Genomic DNA, 16528 nt, shown 5'->3' on the forward strand with positions numbered 1-16528 from the left:
AGGGGTACAACTCCACACAATTCCCACCACCCAATCTCCATATCCTACCCCCACCCCTGATAGCTTTCCCATTCTCTATCCCTTGGGGAGCATGGACCCAGGGTCTCTGAGGGTTGCAGAAGGTACAAGGTCTGGCTTCTGTAATTGCTTCCCCGCAATGGGGAACATTGGCATTGACTGGTCAGTCCATACTCCCATTCTGCCTCTCACTCTTTCCCTAGTAGGGTGGGTCTCTGGGGAAGCTGAGATCCAGGACACATTGGTGGGGTCTTCAATCCAGGGAATACTGGCCAGCATCCTGATGGCATCTGGAACCTGGTGATTGAAAAGAGAGTTAACATATGAAGCCACACAAATTGTTGAGCAATCATGGACCCAAAGCTTGGAATAGTGGAGAGGAAGTGTTAGGGAGGTACTCACTGCAAACTCTAGTGTACTTCTGCTTTCAGGTATATATTTTGCAGTAGTTTATGGATACATGTGTACATATGCTCTCTCTCACAGAAACTGGTGTATATCTAGGTTTTGGGACTTTGTTAGAAAGTGAACCACCTGAGATGAAATTAGAGTGTACTATAAAAGGAAAGGTCTCACCCGAGTAATGAAGCTGAAGGGTTATCATTCCACATGTGAAGTCTTTGGACACAGTCTTGAGGTGAAGCATGTTGAGGTGCCAATCGTTGCGTTGATTAGGTTGTGATCGGCAGATGCAATATTATTTGGTATGGATTGGGAGAGGCATACGGGAAAGTGGGCCCTATCCAAGGGTTCCAGGACTGGGGGAAGTAGGGGATCTATACTGGAGATGTGAGGTTCCTGCTGTCTTAGGGTTCAAAAAGACAATCGATAGTTAATGTTATCATCACATTATTTGGTAATTGGGTTAACTTTGAAAAGTCCTTTTGTTAGGGTTTGCTGTACAGTACCCAGTATCTTGTATATAGCTGTGCTATTGGATGCTTCTGATCTACTTGGTCTGGCTTTTGAGAGAGTCCGCATATCAAATACACAGCCTATATATTAAAGAGATTCAGTTTGTGTTTTGAAAAACTTTGAGACATACAATTGATTTTCCCCCTCTCAAATTAATTAACTAGTGATTTATATGTCTACATTTTGCTAGGAGTGTACATAAACACCATTCCCACCACCAAAAGACTGTGACCCATCCCTCCCACACACTCCCACCCCCCACTGGCCCAGGAAGCTGCATGTCTACCCCTCACCACAGGGTTTTTACTTTGGTGCCCTACTTACAATTTGCTCAGGTCCTGCTTTTAGTTTCCGTTTCAGATCTTCTTAGTCAACTTCTGTTGATGAGTGGGATCATCCCATACTCATCTTTATCTTTCTGATTTAGCTCACTGAACATAATTCCTTCTAGCTCTGTCCAAGAAGAAGTCAGAGAAGGTGGGTTCATTGTCCTTGATAGTTGCATAGTATACCACAGCTTTCTCAGCCACTCATCTATTGTTGGGCACCTGGGTTGCTTCCAGGTTTTAGCTATTATGAATTGTGTTGCTATGAACATAGGAGTACACACCTCTTTTTGGTTGAGTGTTATGGAGTCCTTGGGGTATAACCCCAGGAGAGGAATTACTGGATCATATGGAAGGTCCATGTCTAGCCTTGTGAGAGTTTTCCAGACTGCTCTCCACAGAGGGTGTACCAATTTACATTCCCACCAGCAATGTAAAAGGGTTCCTCTGTCCCCACATCCTCTCCAGCATTTGTTGCTGCTGTCCATTTGATTTATGCCATTCTTACAGGAGTGAGGTGGTATCTTAGTGTTGTCTTAATTTGCATTTCTCTGACAATCAGTGACCTAGAGCAGTTTTTCATATGTTTGTTAGCCTTTTGGATCTCCTCTGTAGTGAATGTTTTGTTCATATCCTCTGCCCATTTTTGGATGAGGTCATTTGCTTTTTGGTGCTAAGTTTGCTGAGCTCTTTATATATTTTGGTGATAACTTTCTTGTCTGATGTCTGGCATGTGAAGATCTTATCCCATTCTGTGAGGGGTCTCTCTGTTTGTTTAATAGTTTCTTTGGATGTGCAGAAGCTTTTCAATTTGATGTAGTCCCATTGGTTTGTTTCTGCTTTAGTCTTTCTTGCAATTGGGTTTGATTCATCAAAGATGTCCTTGAGGTGTAGGTGGGAAAGTCTTTTACCAATGTTTTCCTCTAAGTATTTGATTCTTTCTGGTCTGGCATCTAGGTCTTTGATCCATTTGGAGTTGATTTTTGTTTCTGGTGAGATAAAGTGGTTCAATTTCATTCTTCATGTTACAACCCAGTTTTTCCAGCACCATTTATTGAAGAGAGCCTTCTTTTTCCATTTAATCCTTTGGGCCCCCTTATCAAAGATTAGATGTCCATAGATGTGGGTATTTATTTCTGGGCTTTCAATTCTGTTCCACTGGTCTGTGTGCCTATTTTTGTTCCAGTACCATGCTGGTTTGATGATGATGGCTTTATAATATAGTTTAAGGTCTGGGAGTGTGATGCCTCCATTTCTGTTTCTTTTCCTCAAGATGGTTTTGGCAATTCTAGGTGTTTTCAGGTTCCAGATAAATGATTGTAGTGTTTGTTCTATTCTCTTAAAGAAGCTAGTTGGAACTTTGATGGGTATTGCATTAAATTTGTATATGGCTCTGGGGAGAATATTCATTTTGATGATATTTATTCTTCCGATCCATGAGCATGGGATATCTTTCTATTTCTTGGTATCAGTTTCTATTTCCTTGAGTAGCGACTCAGTTTAGTCAACTTTATTCCTAGGTATTTGATTGATTTTGCTGAAACAGTAAATGGGAGTGATTTCTGGATGTCTTCTTCTTCAGATTTAGTGTTTGCATAAAGAAATGCCACTGATTTTTGTACATTGATTTTGTAGCCTGATACCTTGCTATATTGCCTAATAACTTCCAGTAATTTTCTGCTGGATTCTTTAGGTCTTTCTATGTATACTATCATATCATCTGCAAATAGTGAGAGCTTGACTTCTTCCCTTCCAATCTGTATTCCTTTGATTTCTTTCTCTTGCCTGATTGCTATGGCAAGAACTTCCAATACTATGTTGAAGAGTAACGTTGACAGTGGACAGCCCTGTCTAGTCCCCAATCTGAGGGGGAATACTTTCAGCTTCTGTCCATTGAGTATGATGTTGGCTGTAGGTTTGCTATATATAGACCCCACTATCTTGAGGAATTTCCATCTATTCCAATTTTTTTGTAGAGTTTTGAGCATGAATGGGTGTTGGATTTTGTCAAAGGCTTTCTCTGCAACTATTGAGATAATCATGTGGTTTTTGGCTTTGCTTTTATTGATGTGGTGAATGACATTGATTGACTTACAGATGTTGAACCAGCCTTGTATTCCTGGGATGAATCCCACTTGGTCATGATGAACAATCTTTTTGATATGTTGCCATATCCCGATGGCCAAGATCTTGTTTAATATTTTGGCATCTATGTTCATCAGAGATATTGGTCTGTAGTTTTCCTTTTTTGTTCTGTCCCTATCAGCTTTTGGTATCAGGGTGATGTTAGCTTCATAGAAGGTGGAAGGGAGTATTCCTGTTTCTTCAATCTTATGGAATAGCTTAGGAAGTATGGGTAATGTTTCCTGAAAATTTGTAGAATTTGTTTGTGAAGCCATCTGTTCCAGGACTTTTGTTGTTGGGGAGATTTTTAATAACGGTTTCAATTTCTTTGTCTGTGATTGGTGCATTTAGATTTTGTAGTTCCTCTTGGTTTAGTTTTGGAAGGGCATATGCTTCTAGGAATTGTTCCATTTCTTCCAGATTCTCTAGCTTGATGGCATGTAGTTCTTTATAGAAGTTTCGCAGGTTTCTCTGGATTTCTGTGGTGTCAGTTGTCATATCTCCTCCATCGTTTACACTTCTATTAATTTGAGTCTTCTCTCTTTTTTGTTTGGTGAGTCTGGCTAGGGGTTTGTCAATTTTGTTTAATCTTTCAAAGAACCAACATTTGGCTTCATTGATCTTTTGTATGGTTCTTTTATTTTTGATGTTGTTTATTTCTGCTCGAACTTTAGTGATTTCTGTTCTTCTGGTTGCTTTAGGGTTCCATTGTTCCTCTTCCTCTAAGTCCTTGAGGTGTGCAGTAAGGTCGTTCATTTGAGCTTCTTCTTGGTGTTTAATATGTGATTGTATGGCTATAAGTTTCCCTCTCAGTACTGCTTTAGCTGTGTCCCAAATATTTTGATAGGTTGTGTCTTCATTTTCTTGCTTTTTTTTTTTTTTTCCTCCTCCAGGGTTATTGCTGGGCTTGGTGCCTGCACCATGAATCCACCGCTCCTGGAGGCCATTTTTTTCCCCCTTTTGTTGCCCTTGTTGTAGCTTCGATGTGGTTATTATTATTGCCCTTGTTGACAAAATCCATTGTTGGATAGGACAGAGAGAAATGGAGAGAGGAGGGGAAGACAAAGAAGGGGAGAGAAAGACAGACATCTGCAGACCTGCTTCACTGCCTGTGAAGCGACTCCCCTGCAGGTGGGGAGCCGGGGGCTCAAACCAGGATCCTTACGCCGGTCCCTGCGCTTTGCGCCACACGCGCTTAACCCACTGCGCCACCACCCGACCCCCGTGTCTTCATTTTCATTTGTTTCCAGGAACATTTGAATTTCCTGCTTGAGTGACTCTGTCCCAGTGGTTCCTAAGGAGTATATTGTTTAGTTTCCAAATTCTGTGACTTTTAATAATTTTCTGTTTGTTGTTAAATGTTATTTTTACTCCACTGTGGTCTGAGAAGATACTTGGGATGATTTCAATGCTCTTGAATTTATTGATGCTGTCTTTGTGACCTAACATGTGGTCTATCCTTGACTATGTGTTATGTGGATTTCAAAAGAAGGTGTATTCCAGTTTTTTGGGGTGAAGTACTCTGAAAATGTCCAAGATGTCTAGTCTGTCAATCTCTTCATTCAATTCTCTTGTATCTTTGTTGGTTCTCTGCTTTGTTGATCTGTCTAAGTGTGAGAGTGGGGTATTGAAGTCTCCCACTATTACTGTGTTACTATTGATGTATTTTTGAAATTCTTTCAGTAGGTGCTTAATGTATTTAGATGGTCTCTCATTGGGTGCATAGATGTTAATAATTGTTAAGTCTTCTTGCCTGATTGATCCTCTAATCATTATTTAATGTCCTTGCCTATCTTTTATTACTTTATTTAATTTAAAATCTATCGTGTCTAAGATGAGAATGGCTATTCCTTCCCTTTATTGTGGTCCGTTAGCCTGTATGATAGTTTTCCATCCTTTCACTTTAAGTCTGTATTTATCTGTTGTGACAGATGGGATTCTGGCAAGCAGCATATGGTTGGGTTATGTTTTCTGATCCATCCCCCCACCCTGTGCCTTTTGATGGGTGAGTTTAAGCCATTGGCGTTTATTGATATTATGGATTTAATGTATTGTAGTGCCATTGTTCAAAAAAAAAATTTGTTTGCTCTGATATATTGCAAGAATTACAGTGATGTTCTTGTTTATAAGAGGTCTTTTAGAACCTCTTTCAGGGCCGGCTTGGTGATGGTTGCCTCCTTTAACTGTTTTTTGTCTAAGAAGGTTTTGATCCCTCCATCTAGTTTGAATGAAAGTCTAGCAGGATATATTATCCTTGGTTGAAACCCTTTTTCATTCAGGGCTCGATAGATATCTTGCCATTCCCTTCTGGCTTTTAGAGTTTGAGTGGAGAAGTCTGCAGATAATCTTATGGGTTTTCCCTTGTATGTGACTTTTTGTTTCTCTCTTGCAGCCTTTAGGATCCTTTCTTTATCCTTACTTCTTCTCATTGTGACTATGATGTGTCTTGGTGTCTTCCGATCTGGATTGATTCTGTTTGGTACTCTCTGGGCCTCTTGAATCTTGATGTCCTTTCTGTTATTCAGGTCTGGGAAATTTTCTTGTATTATTTCCTCTAGAATGTTTGCTTCTCCTTCCTCTCTTTCTTCCTCTGGCAGGCCTATTATACAAATGTTACTTCTTTTGAGATCATCCCATATGTCTCTGTTGTTGTTTTCAGTGTCTCTCAATCTCTTTTTAAGCTCTTTCACCTCTTTCTTAGTTTTCTCTAACTCATCCTCTGTCTGACTAATTCTGTTTTCTGCTTCTGTTAGTCTGCTTTCCCTTGCCTCAGCTTCTTCATTACAGCTATTTCAGCTTTCAGTTCTCTAATTGCCTCAAGATAATCAGTATTTTCCTTGGGGGTCTCAACTGTTGTTTCCCTAATACTGCCATTCCTTTCCTCCAATGTTGTTTTCATTTCTGTGATTAATAAGTTTATTATTGCTTGCATCCTTTTCTTATCTATGGTTACTTCTGGCTGATTTGTAGTTTCTTCTGGGCTCTTGTTTTCATTCATTGGAGTAGCAGTTTTATTTGTTTTTGATCTTCCCATTTTTTTGATTTATGTGTTGTTGTTTTTTTATGCTCTGTTGTTCCTCAGTTGTTGTGTCTTGAGTACAAGTAACACTGTACTAAGTACCTTTATGACAATTGCACTCACCAACCTCAGGAATTACAGTAGCTACTGAAGCAAGTATTGATGCAGTTTAATCGTTACCAGTTAGCCTAACAATTTATCCAGTCCGTGAATAAATAGTAACCAAATCCCACTGAGGAAGAAAGAGAAAAAAAGAAAGGATAGCAAGAATAGACAGTTATGCAAATCTACTATCCACTGTATATTCTAGGGGTAACAAGAGGGGAAAGGGAAGTAGAGCAGAGATACACACATAGAGAGTCCACTCTGAGTCAGATTTCTTCCCCAAAATAATTCACAAATTCAGACAGGCAAAGAAGAAGGAAGAAGTGTATGACAAGATAAAAAAAAAGAAAAGAAAAAGAAATAAAAAAAGAGAGAAAAGGGAAAAGATAAGAAAAAGAGCTGTAATTAAAGAGCAGTGAAAGGAAATTCCCAAACGTGTATCAGTGAATTCAAAAAAGCACAGTGTTTGGTGGTGTGGGGGCTGGGGGCTGTGACTTTGGAAGCTGTAGGATTAAGGAAGAAAGGATGACAAGAATGAGGAAAAGAAAAGAAAAGAAAAAGAGAGAGAGAAAAGAAAAAGATAAGAAAAAGAACAGTCATAAAAGGGCAGTGAAAGGAAAGGGTTTTTTTTAATGTATTTATTTTTAATTATTTAATTAGCTATGTGGGGTGAGGTGGGGGGTTGGCTACTTAGAAAGAAAAAAGGCCAGAGGTTTCAGAAGGCTATATATAGACTTAGAATTAATGATACTCCCTGGTGGGACAGGAATTTGGTAAAGAAAAGAAGCTCCTAGCAGGGGATCCTGCTAGGAGTTGGTCCCCAGGGACTGGTTATGGGGGGTGGGGGGCGGGAGGTATGCTTAAAAATTAAAAGGAAGAGAAAAAAAATTTTTCCCCTTTTTTCCTACTCTAATTCTTAACCCAAATTAAGTTATAGTCACCTCCTTGGTGTCACCGCTAGGACCCCTTATTGGCTGGCCTACTAAAGGCAGAAAATCCTTCCGTTTCCAGGAGATGTGGTCAGAGCTCAGCCACTAGCAGCTTCTCAGTCCGCCATCTTCCGGGAACCCCCCGGTTGTAATAACTTTTATAAATCATTATTTTCCTAATGAAACCCTTTTCAAAATGAAATGAAAAAATCATAGAAATGTTATATACAGGTTGATGACTACAGTTAATAGTACTGTATCCATATATTTGAAAGTTGCTAACAGAATAAAACATTTGTAACTATGTATAGATATTAATGTTAATCAGATTTATTGTGAAACACCTACAATATAAGGTCTTTAATTATTGTGTTGTACATTTAAAACTAGTATAGTGTATTTATATGTGTAAAGTTATGTTTAAAGATTTACTTTGTTATTGCTAGCATGCTTTTCACCAGCAACTGCTGTTATAAGCTCATAAATGAATAAAAACAGTTTTAAGATTGATTATTTTAATATTAAGACACAACATATGTTTTCTTTTTCAAACATTGGCTACATATTTATCCACAGAAAAATGTGCACAACTTAAAATAAGACACAGTTTGTGTAATGGATAACAAGGGGCAGAGTAATTTATTTGGTTGATTCACTGCCATCATAGTCTTCAGTTTTACCCACATTAATGTACCCTCTAACCAAATATGATGTTGTCATAGAAGAACACTTTAGTTTGTAACTTTTAGTAGACTCTTTAATTTTCTTTTGACAGATGGCGATGGACATATGGATCACTTACTGCCAGGCTGTGAAGATGAAAAATGTCAAAAAAGTGCCATCTACTTAGTGAGACCTGGAACACAACAGGTATATCAGCTTGATTTTTATTTTTTATCAATTTTTATTTATTTAAGAACGGATAAATTAACAAAACCATAGGGTAGGAGGGGTACAACTCCACACAATTCCCACCACCTAATCTCCATATACCACCCCCTCCCCTAATAGCTTCCCCACTCTCTATCCCTCTGCGAGCATGGACCCAGGGTCATTGTGGGTTGTAGAAGGTCTGGCTTCTGTAATTGCTTCCCCGCTGAACATGGGCATTGACTGGTCAGTCCATACTCCCAGTCCGCCTCTCTCTTTCCCTAGTAGGGTGGGTCTCTGGGGAAGCTGAGATCCAGGACACATTGGTGGGGTCTTCAGAAAAGGGAAGCCTGGCCGGCATCCTGATGGCATCTGGAATCTGGTGGCTGAAAAGAGAGTTAACATATAAAGCCAAACAAATTGTTGAGCAATCATGGGCCCAAAGCTTGGAATAATGAAGAGGAAATGTTGGGGGGTACTCACTGCAAACACTAGTGTACTTCTGCTTTCAGGTATATATTTTACACTAGTTTATGGATACGTGTGAACATATGCTCTCTCTCACAGAAACTGGTGTATATTTAGGTTTTGGGACTTTGTTAGAAAGTGAACCACCTGAGATGGAATTAGAGTATACTATGAAAGGAAAGGTCTCACCTGAGTAATGAAGCTGAAGGGTTGTCATTCCACACATGAAGTCTCTGGACACAGTCTGAAGTGAAGCATGTTGAGGTGGCAGTCGTTGCGTTGATTAGGTTGTGATCGGCAGATGCAATATTATTTGATATGGATTGGGAAAGGCATACAGGAAAGTGGGCCCTATCCAATGGTTCCAGGACTGGGGGAAGTAGAGGCTCTATAGTGGAGATGTGAGGTTCCTGCTATCTTAGGGTTCAGAAAGACAATCGATAGTTAATGTTATCATCACATTATTTGATAATTGGGTTAACTTTGAAAAGTTCTTTTGTTAGGGTTTGCTGTACAGTACCCAGTATCTTGTATATAGCTGTGCTATTGGTTGCTTCTGATCTACTTGGTCTAGGATTTTGAGAGACTCCGCATATCAAATACACAGCCTATATATTAAAAAGACTCAGTCTGTGTTTTAAAAAACTTTGAGACATACAATTAATTTTCCCCCTCTCATATTAATTAACTAGTGATTTATATGACTACATTTTACTAGGAGTGTACATAAACACCATTCCCACCACCAAAAGACTGTGACCCATCCCTCCCACACACTCCCACCCCCCACTAGCCCAGGAAGCTGCATGTCTACCCCTCACCACAGGGTTTTTACTTTGGTGCCCTACTTACAGTTTGGTCAGGTCCTGCTTTTAGTTTCCGTTTCAGATCTTCTTAGTCAACTTCTGTTGATGAGTGGGATCATCCCATACTCATCTTTATCTTTCTGACTTAGCTTACTGAACATAATTCCTTCTAGCTCTATCCAAGATGGGTCAGAGAAGATGGGTTCATTGTTCTTGATAGCTGCATAGTATACCACAGCTTTCTCAGCCACTCATCTGTTGTTGGGCACCTGGGTTGCTTCCAGGTTTTAGCTATTATGAATTGTGCTGCTATGAACATAGGAGTACACACCTCTTTTTGGCTGGCTGTTATGGAGTCCTTGGGGTATAACCCCAGGAGAGGAATTACTGGATCATATGGAAGGTCCATGTCTAGCCTTGTGAGAGTTTTCCAGACTGCTCTCCATAGAGGCTGTACCAATATACATTCCCACCAGCAATGTAAAAGGGTTCCTCTGTCCCCACAACCTCTCCAGCATGATTTTTAACATTTTTAATGTAAATAAAATTATGTGTTTGAAAAAATCTTCTGAAATTGAAAAATTATCTCAAGAATTAGAACAGAACAAAACCAAAAATACATTATGGTCTTCATTTTAACTGAAGAAGATGTACTTATGTCTATTTTGTACTGATTTATTAGAAGGAAAATTACTGTTCTAATCTTTTCTAGTGAAGAGTACCCATATGATCAACTAATATATTATATTTTTTAAATGGCATAAAAACACATTATAGCTTTAAAAATTGTTATATAGAATAATACTGCATCTGTTTGCAAACTTTTTTGAATGTGTGGTATCTAGATCTATTCTCTTTTGCTTATTTCTTGCTCATAGCTTGCTGGTAAAGAATTCAGAATCTTGATAGTCATAACAAGGGATAAATGCGGGAATTATAAATTATAACATTGAGAATTTTGCAACTGATAGCCAGTAAGACAGTCATATAATTAATATGTTTTATTTTCTATTTGGGTTGAGGGTTTTAAATAATATAAAAATTGTAGGCTTTCACAGTTTTTATGAAAGTAAGTTAATATCACATGTTAATATACTAAGAAAATAGTTATACAGTCAGCAGCATAGTAGCATTCATATGTTTTATTATCTTGATATAATATATCAAAATATATCATTCATATATTTTATTATTTATATGTTTTAACTGTCACATCCATATATTTTATTATCTTGATTTTTTTTTTGGTTTTTTAGTTTTTAGTCACTGTAAACATTAGGTCAAATAATACCTCATCATTGGCCCACTGAGATAAATTAGTCTAGTAATTGGAGTTTGTCTTCAAGTAACAGACTACAAGAATATTTTCAAATTATATAGTCATTTCTTCCCAGAAAAATAAATGTCATAGCTATTTGGTGACTGTTAAGGATGTCACATTAAGTAAAAAAAAAAAAAAACTTTTTACATTTTAAGCCTTAATACATTTATTTGCCTTTAGTAGTGTTTTTTCCTCATGAATAAATTTCCGGCCTATTCAAAAACTGGTGATGACTTGGTATTTATAAAATTTTCCAAATTCTTTCAGTTTAAAACCAATATTTTTTTCAAATTCAATAAAATATTAAGACACTTTGATAATAGGTGGCACTTTTTACTGTAGGGAAGTTTGCTTTCAGTTGTTCAAAAGTAAAGAATTAGACATACAGAAGAAATAGGTATTACTAAAAGTATATTTTGAGGGACCTGTCCAGCAGAGAGCACTTTGCCATACATGACTATCTGGGTTAAAGTACCAAGTACCATGTGGAAGAGAAGCTTCATGAGAAATGAAGCAGTGCTGTACTGCCTTTCTAAGTCACTTCTCTGGCAAAAAAGGGGGGAGAAAAAAATCTACTGAAAATTTTATGATACTAAGCCGCAACAAAACGCTGGCAGCAAAACCAGTGAAATTAAAGTTCACTTTGAAATCAACCCATTTTCTCTGTTCTCTTCATTTTAATTAGTATACAAATAGGATTTTACTACAAATTATAGCCACCATCTGTTGTGATGATAAAGCTCATTCTTCTGGACAGAGTTTGGCAAACCTGATATTTGCCTGTTTGTGAGAATGATGACTAAAGTCATCTTCATGCCTTGGCTATTTTATCTTTTATCGTGTTATAACTTCTAAGTTGGCCCTCCTAAAAGGACATTAATATGAAAAGATATTAGAATTTGCTCTGATATGTTTAAAATATTTATTTAAGTGTGCATTTCTACTTACCATAGATTTTCAGTGGGAATTCAATTATAGGATTGTTGACATCATTTAAATCTTAAAATTTTGTGGAAAACATTGTAAAGTATATAGATGTGCCAGCTCAGAGAAAGGTGATTAATAACATAATTTAATTTATTTATTTATTATTGGGTAGAGACATTGAAATTGATAGAGATGGGGAAGAAAGAGGGCAAGAGACAGAGTAACACCTGCAGTCCTGTTTCACCCCTTGTGAAGCTTTCTCCCCTACTGATGGGAACCTGGGGCTTGAACCCAGTTCCTTGCACACTACAATGTAAGTGCTTAACCAGGTATGCCACTGCCTGGTACCCTTATATTGTTTTTCTTTCTCTCTTTTTTTTTAATTTAATAGTGATTGACAAGATTGTAGGATAAGAGGGTACAATTCCATACAATTCCTATCACCCAAGTTCTGTATCCATCCCCTCCATTGGAAGCTTTCCTATTCTTTATCCCTCTGGGATTATAGACCAAACATCTTTATGGGGCACAAAGGGTGGGAGGTCTGTCTTCTGTAATTGCTTCTCCACTGGACATGGGCGTTGGCAGGTCAGTCCATACCCCCCAGCCTGTGTCTTTCCCTAGTGGGGCAGGGCTCTGGAGAGGTGGGGTTCCAGGACACATTGGTGAGGTTGTCTACCCATGGAAATCGGGTCGGCATCATGGTAGCATCTGCGACTTGGTGGCTGAAAAAGAGTTAAGATATAAAGCAGAACAATTTGTTTAATAATCAGGAACCTAAAGTAAGAATAGTAAGAATTTAGTAGATGAGACTTAGGGTCTCCATTTTAGAAAAAGCTAGGAAGCCTAATTTAGGTATATTCCAAGTAGTCCATGACTTTACTTATTTTTTAATGACCCCAACAGCTAACATCAAGTAGGCTAAAGGTATTTTCTAGGGAGATGGTGTCAGAGTTGGTAATAGGACCAGAAAGCTAGATCAAGATAGTAGTTCCCAAATATGGAAAAAGCATATAAATACCACTAACTGTAGACCCCCATCGATCTGATCTGGGCCCATGCCTATTCATATTTACCACAGAAGCCTATGTAACCTCTGCATCCCTATAGATCTGAGCTCATTCTATGGTTACAGCTAGGAACATTCTAGGCTGCACACATTTCAGGGTCAATCTTCCTCTAGTGGCAAAGTATGTTGACCCAGTCTCCCTTCTGAGAGTGGGACAATCTCTACCATTGTTGTTCCACATTGAGGGCAAGGTCCTGTAGAGGCCTACAAGAGGTTGTATGATGTTGTTGCTGATGGAGATGACTAGTGACAGTGGAGACAGGGATCTGTTAGAGGTCTAGGCCCATCATATCTATGTGTGAATCCCTGATTAAAGCCCCAAATGATGAGGTGGCCTGGTAGTAACCAAAAGGGCCATCACTAAAGTGTGCTGTTTTTTTGCCCTTATCCAGCTTTTATAGTCTTTATCTAATATCCAGCTTTTGTAGTCTTTATCTAATACAGATGGACTTCAGAGTGATTGAGAAAAGTGAAATAGGAAGTATTTGAGGAGGGCATCAAAGTCTAAGCAGAAACTATTTGAGTAACTACTTCATGGTGGCTTTTTTAAGTGTTTCTACTTGCTTGCTGCACTTATTGAGTCACTGCAGACTGCTGTGTACTTTTTCTTTAAGTTATATATTTTCCCCTAACTTATGGCCACATGTACACAAGTGCCCTATCTCAATGGGTCCTCATCTCTATCTAGGTTATGTAGCTTTGTTAAGAAGTGCACCACCCAAAATGGAATTATGAAGACATTTTTTTTTCCAGAGTGCTGACCGCTAACCATTAAAGTAAACTATAGTACCCTATTATATTATAGAAATCAAAACAAAAAAAAATTAAGTAAACTTTGCTTATCTTTAGGACTTTCAAAATCAATTGTGATTTTTAATACTAAATAGCTACTAAATGTAGCATTTTATTCTGTTAATAGTGGATTCCAGTTCTACGGGATTTCAGCAGTAAGGGCACACTCTGGGGTTTTGTGCCTTTTGTTCATGAACAACAGTCGAATGAAATACCAATTCCAATTACTCTTCATATTGGAGACTACAACATGGATGGTTATCCAGATGCTCTTGCCATATTGAAGAATACATCTGGAAGGTATGTAAATTAAGTCAAATGAACAATGTTTGTAAGATTTTTACTATGGCTCTTTGTAACTAAGTAGTACATAAATATGATACAGTCCTTTAAATCAAGACTATAGGGAATTCAGATCTTATATCTTATCATGGTCCCTGAACTACTTCCAACATCTTAGAATACATGTTCTTTTTCAAATATTTGTTTGCTATAATACAGAAATAAGCATCTAAATAAGTTTATTTTTTATTTAACAAAATATCATTGAACTGTCAAAAAATTTTATAACAAAATAAATCAGTTAACTTTAAATACTGTTGTGGTTGAGCTGAGAGCCTAAGGTTTAATCTACCTCCTTTGTGATTTGGGGCAGATAACTAAACTCACCTGTTAAATGACAGTGATGATTGTGGTCCATTAGCTTGTATGATAGTTTTCTATCCTTTTGCTTTGAGGTGAGATTCTTTTTTTCAAATTTTTTATTATCTTTATTTATTTATTGGATAGAATCAGTCAGAAATCAAGAGGGAAACAGAGAGGGTAAGAAATAGAGAGACACCTGCAGCACTGCTTCACCACTTGTGAAGCTTTCTCCCTGGAGGTGGGGACTTGGGGCTCAAACCCAGGTCCTTGCACATGTGTGCTAAACCAGGTGTGCCACCACCCGGCCCCTGAGGTGAGATTCTTGTAGACAACATATTATGTTTTGTGATACATCCTTCTACTCTGTCTTTTAATGGGTTAATTTAGGCCATTGACATTTTTTGATATTATGGATTTAAGGTATTGCAACACTGCAATACCTTAACACTTTTTTGATTGTTCTGATATATTAGAAGTATTTTGGTGGTGTTGTTCATGTTTATAGGAGGTCTTTCAAAACCTCTTTCAGAGCAGGCTTGGTGATAGTTTCTTCCCTTAACAGTTGCTTGTCTGAGGAGGTTCAGTCTTCAGGTTCAGACTCTGAGGGTTTCTTGAATCTTAATGTCCTTTCTGTTGTTTAGGTCTGGGAAGTTTCTTCTGTTATTTCCTCTAGGTTGCTTTCTTACCCTTTCTCTCTTTCTTCCTCTGATAGGCCAATTATGCATATATTACTTCTTTTGAGGTCATCCCATATGTCTCTGTTGTTGTTTTCAGTATCTCTCAATCTCCTTTTTAGCTCTTTTACCTCCTTCTTAGTTTTCTCTAATTCATCCTCCATCTGGCTAAGTCTGTTTTCTGCTTCTGTTGTTCTACTCTCCCTTCCTTCAGTTTCCTTCTTCAGTTCATCTTTTTTTTTTTTTACATTGTTCAGTTACAGTGTTAGCCTGTTCTTGCTAGCTGGCCTTTTCGCTCAACTATTTCAGCTTTCATTTCTCTAACTACCTGGAGATAGCGCATGTTTTCTTTCAGGGTCTCATTGGTTATTTCCCTATTTCTTTTCTTTTTTTTTTTTTTAATTTTTTATTTAAGAAAGGATTAGTGAACAAAAGCATAAGGTAGGAGGGGTACAACTCCACACAATTCCCAACACCCAATCCCCATAACCCACCCCCTCCCATGGTAGCTTTCCCATTCTCTATCCCTCTGGGAGCATGGACCCAGGGTCGTTGAGGGTTGCAGAAGGTAGAAGGTCTGGATTCTGTAATTGCTTCCCCGCTGAACATGGGCGTTGACTGGTCGGTCCATACCCCCAGTCTGCCTCTCTCTTTCCCTAGTAGGGTGTGACTCTGGGGAAGCTGAGCTCCAGGACACATTGGTGGGGTCTTCAATCCAGGGAAGCCTAGCCAGCATCCTGGTGGCATCTGGAACCTGGTGATTGAAAAGAGAGTTAACATATGAGGCCAAACAATTTGTTGAGCAATCATGGATCCCAAGCTTGGAATAGTGGAGAGGAAGTGTTATGGAGGTAGTCACTGCAAACTCTAGTATAGTCCTGCTTTCAGGTATATATTTTGCAGTAGTTTATGGATACGTGTGCACATAAGCTCTCTCTCACAGAAACTGGTGTATATCTAGGTTATGGGACTTTGTTGGAAAGTGAACTACCTGAGATGAAATTAGAGTGTACTATTAAAGGAAAGGTCTCACCCGAGTAATGAAGCTGAAGGGTTGTCATGCCACACGTGAAGTCTCTGGATACATTCTGAGGTGAAGCATGTTGAGGTAGCAATCGTTGCTTTGGTTAGGTTGTGATCGGCAGATGCAATGTTATTTGGTTGGGATTGGGAGATGCATATGGGAAAGTGGGCCCTATCCAAGGGTTCCAGGACTGGGGGAAGTAGGGGCTCTATAGTGAAGATGTGAGGTTCCTGCTATCTTAGGGTTCAAAAGGACAATCGATAGTTAATATTATCATCACATTATTTGTTAATTGGGTTAACTTTGAAAAGTCCCTTTGTTATGGTTTGCTGGACAGTACCCAGTATCTTGTATATAGCTGTGCTATTGGAAACTTCTAATCTACTTGGTCTAGGCTTTTGAGAGAGTCCGCATATCAAATACATAGCCTATATATTAAAAAGATTCAGTTTGTCTTTTGAGAAACTTTGAGACATACAATTGATTTCCCCCTCTC

The 16528-nt window shown here is 38.4% G+C and overlaps 1 protein-coding gene across 1 annotated transcript in view; it reads left to right on the forward strand.

Moving 5' to 3' along the window:
• ITFG1 (integrin alpha FG-GAP repeat containing 1) overlaps positions 1–16528 on the forward strand; it is a 189029-nt gene that overhangs the window by 89659 nt on the left and 82842 nt on the right. Inside the window, exons 9-10 of the mRNA XM_007536684.3 lie at positions 8212–8306; positions 13817–13989. Of these exons, the coding sequence (XP_007536746.1) occupies positions 8212–8306; positions 13817–13989 (268 nt within the window). The remainder of the gene's footprint in view (positions 1–8211; positions 8307–13816; positions 13990–16528) is intronic.

This window comes from Erinaceus europaeus, chromosome 2, assembly GCF_950295315.1.
Source record: "Erinaceus europaeus chromosome 2, mEriEur2.1, whole genome shotgun sequence".
NCBI classification, from domain to species: Eukaryota; Metazoa; Chordata; class Mammalia; order Eulipotyphla; family Erinaceidae; genus Erinaceus; species Erinaceus europaeus.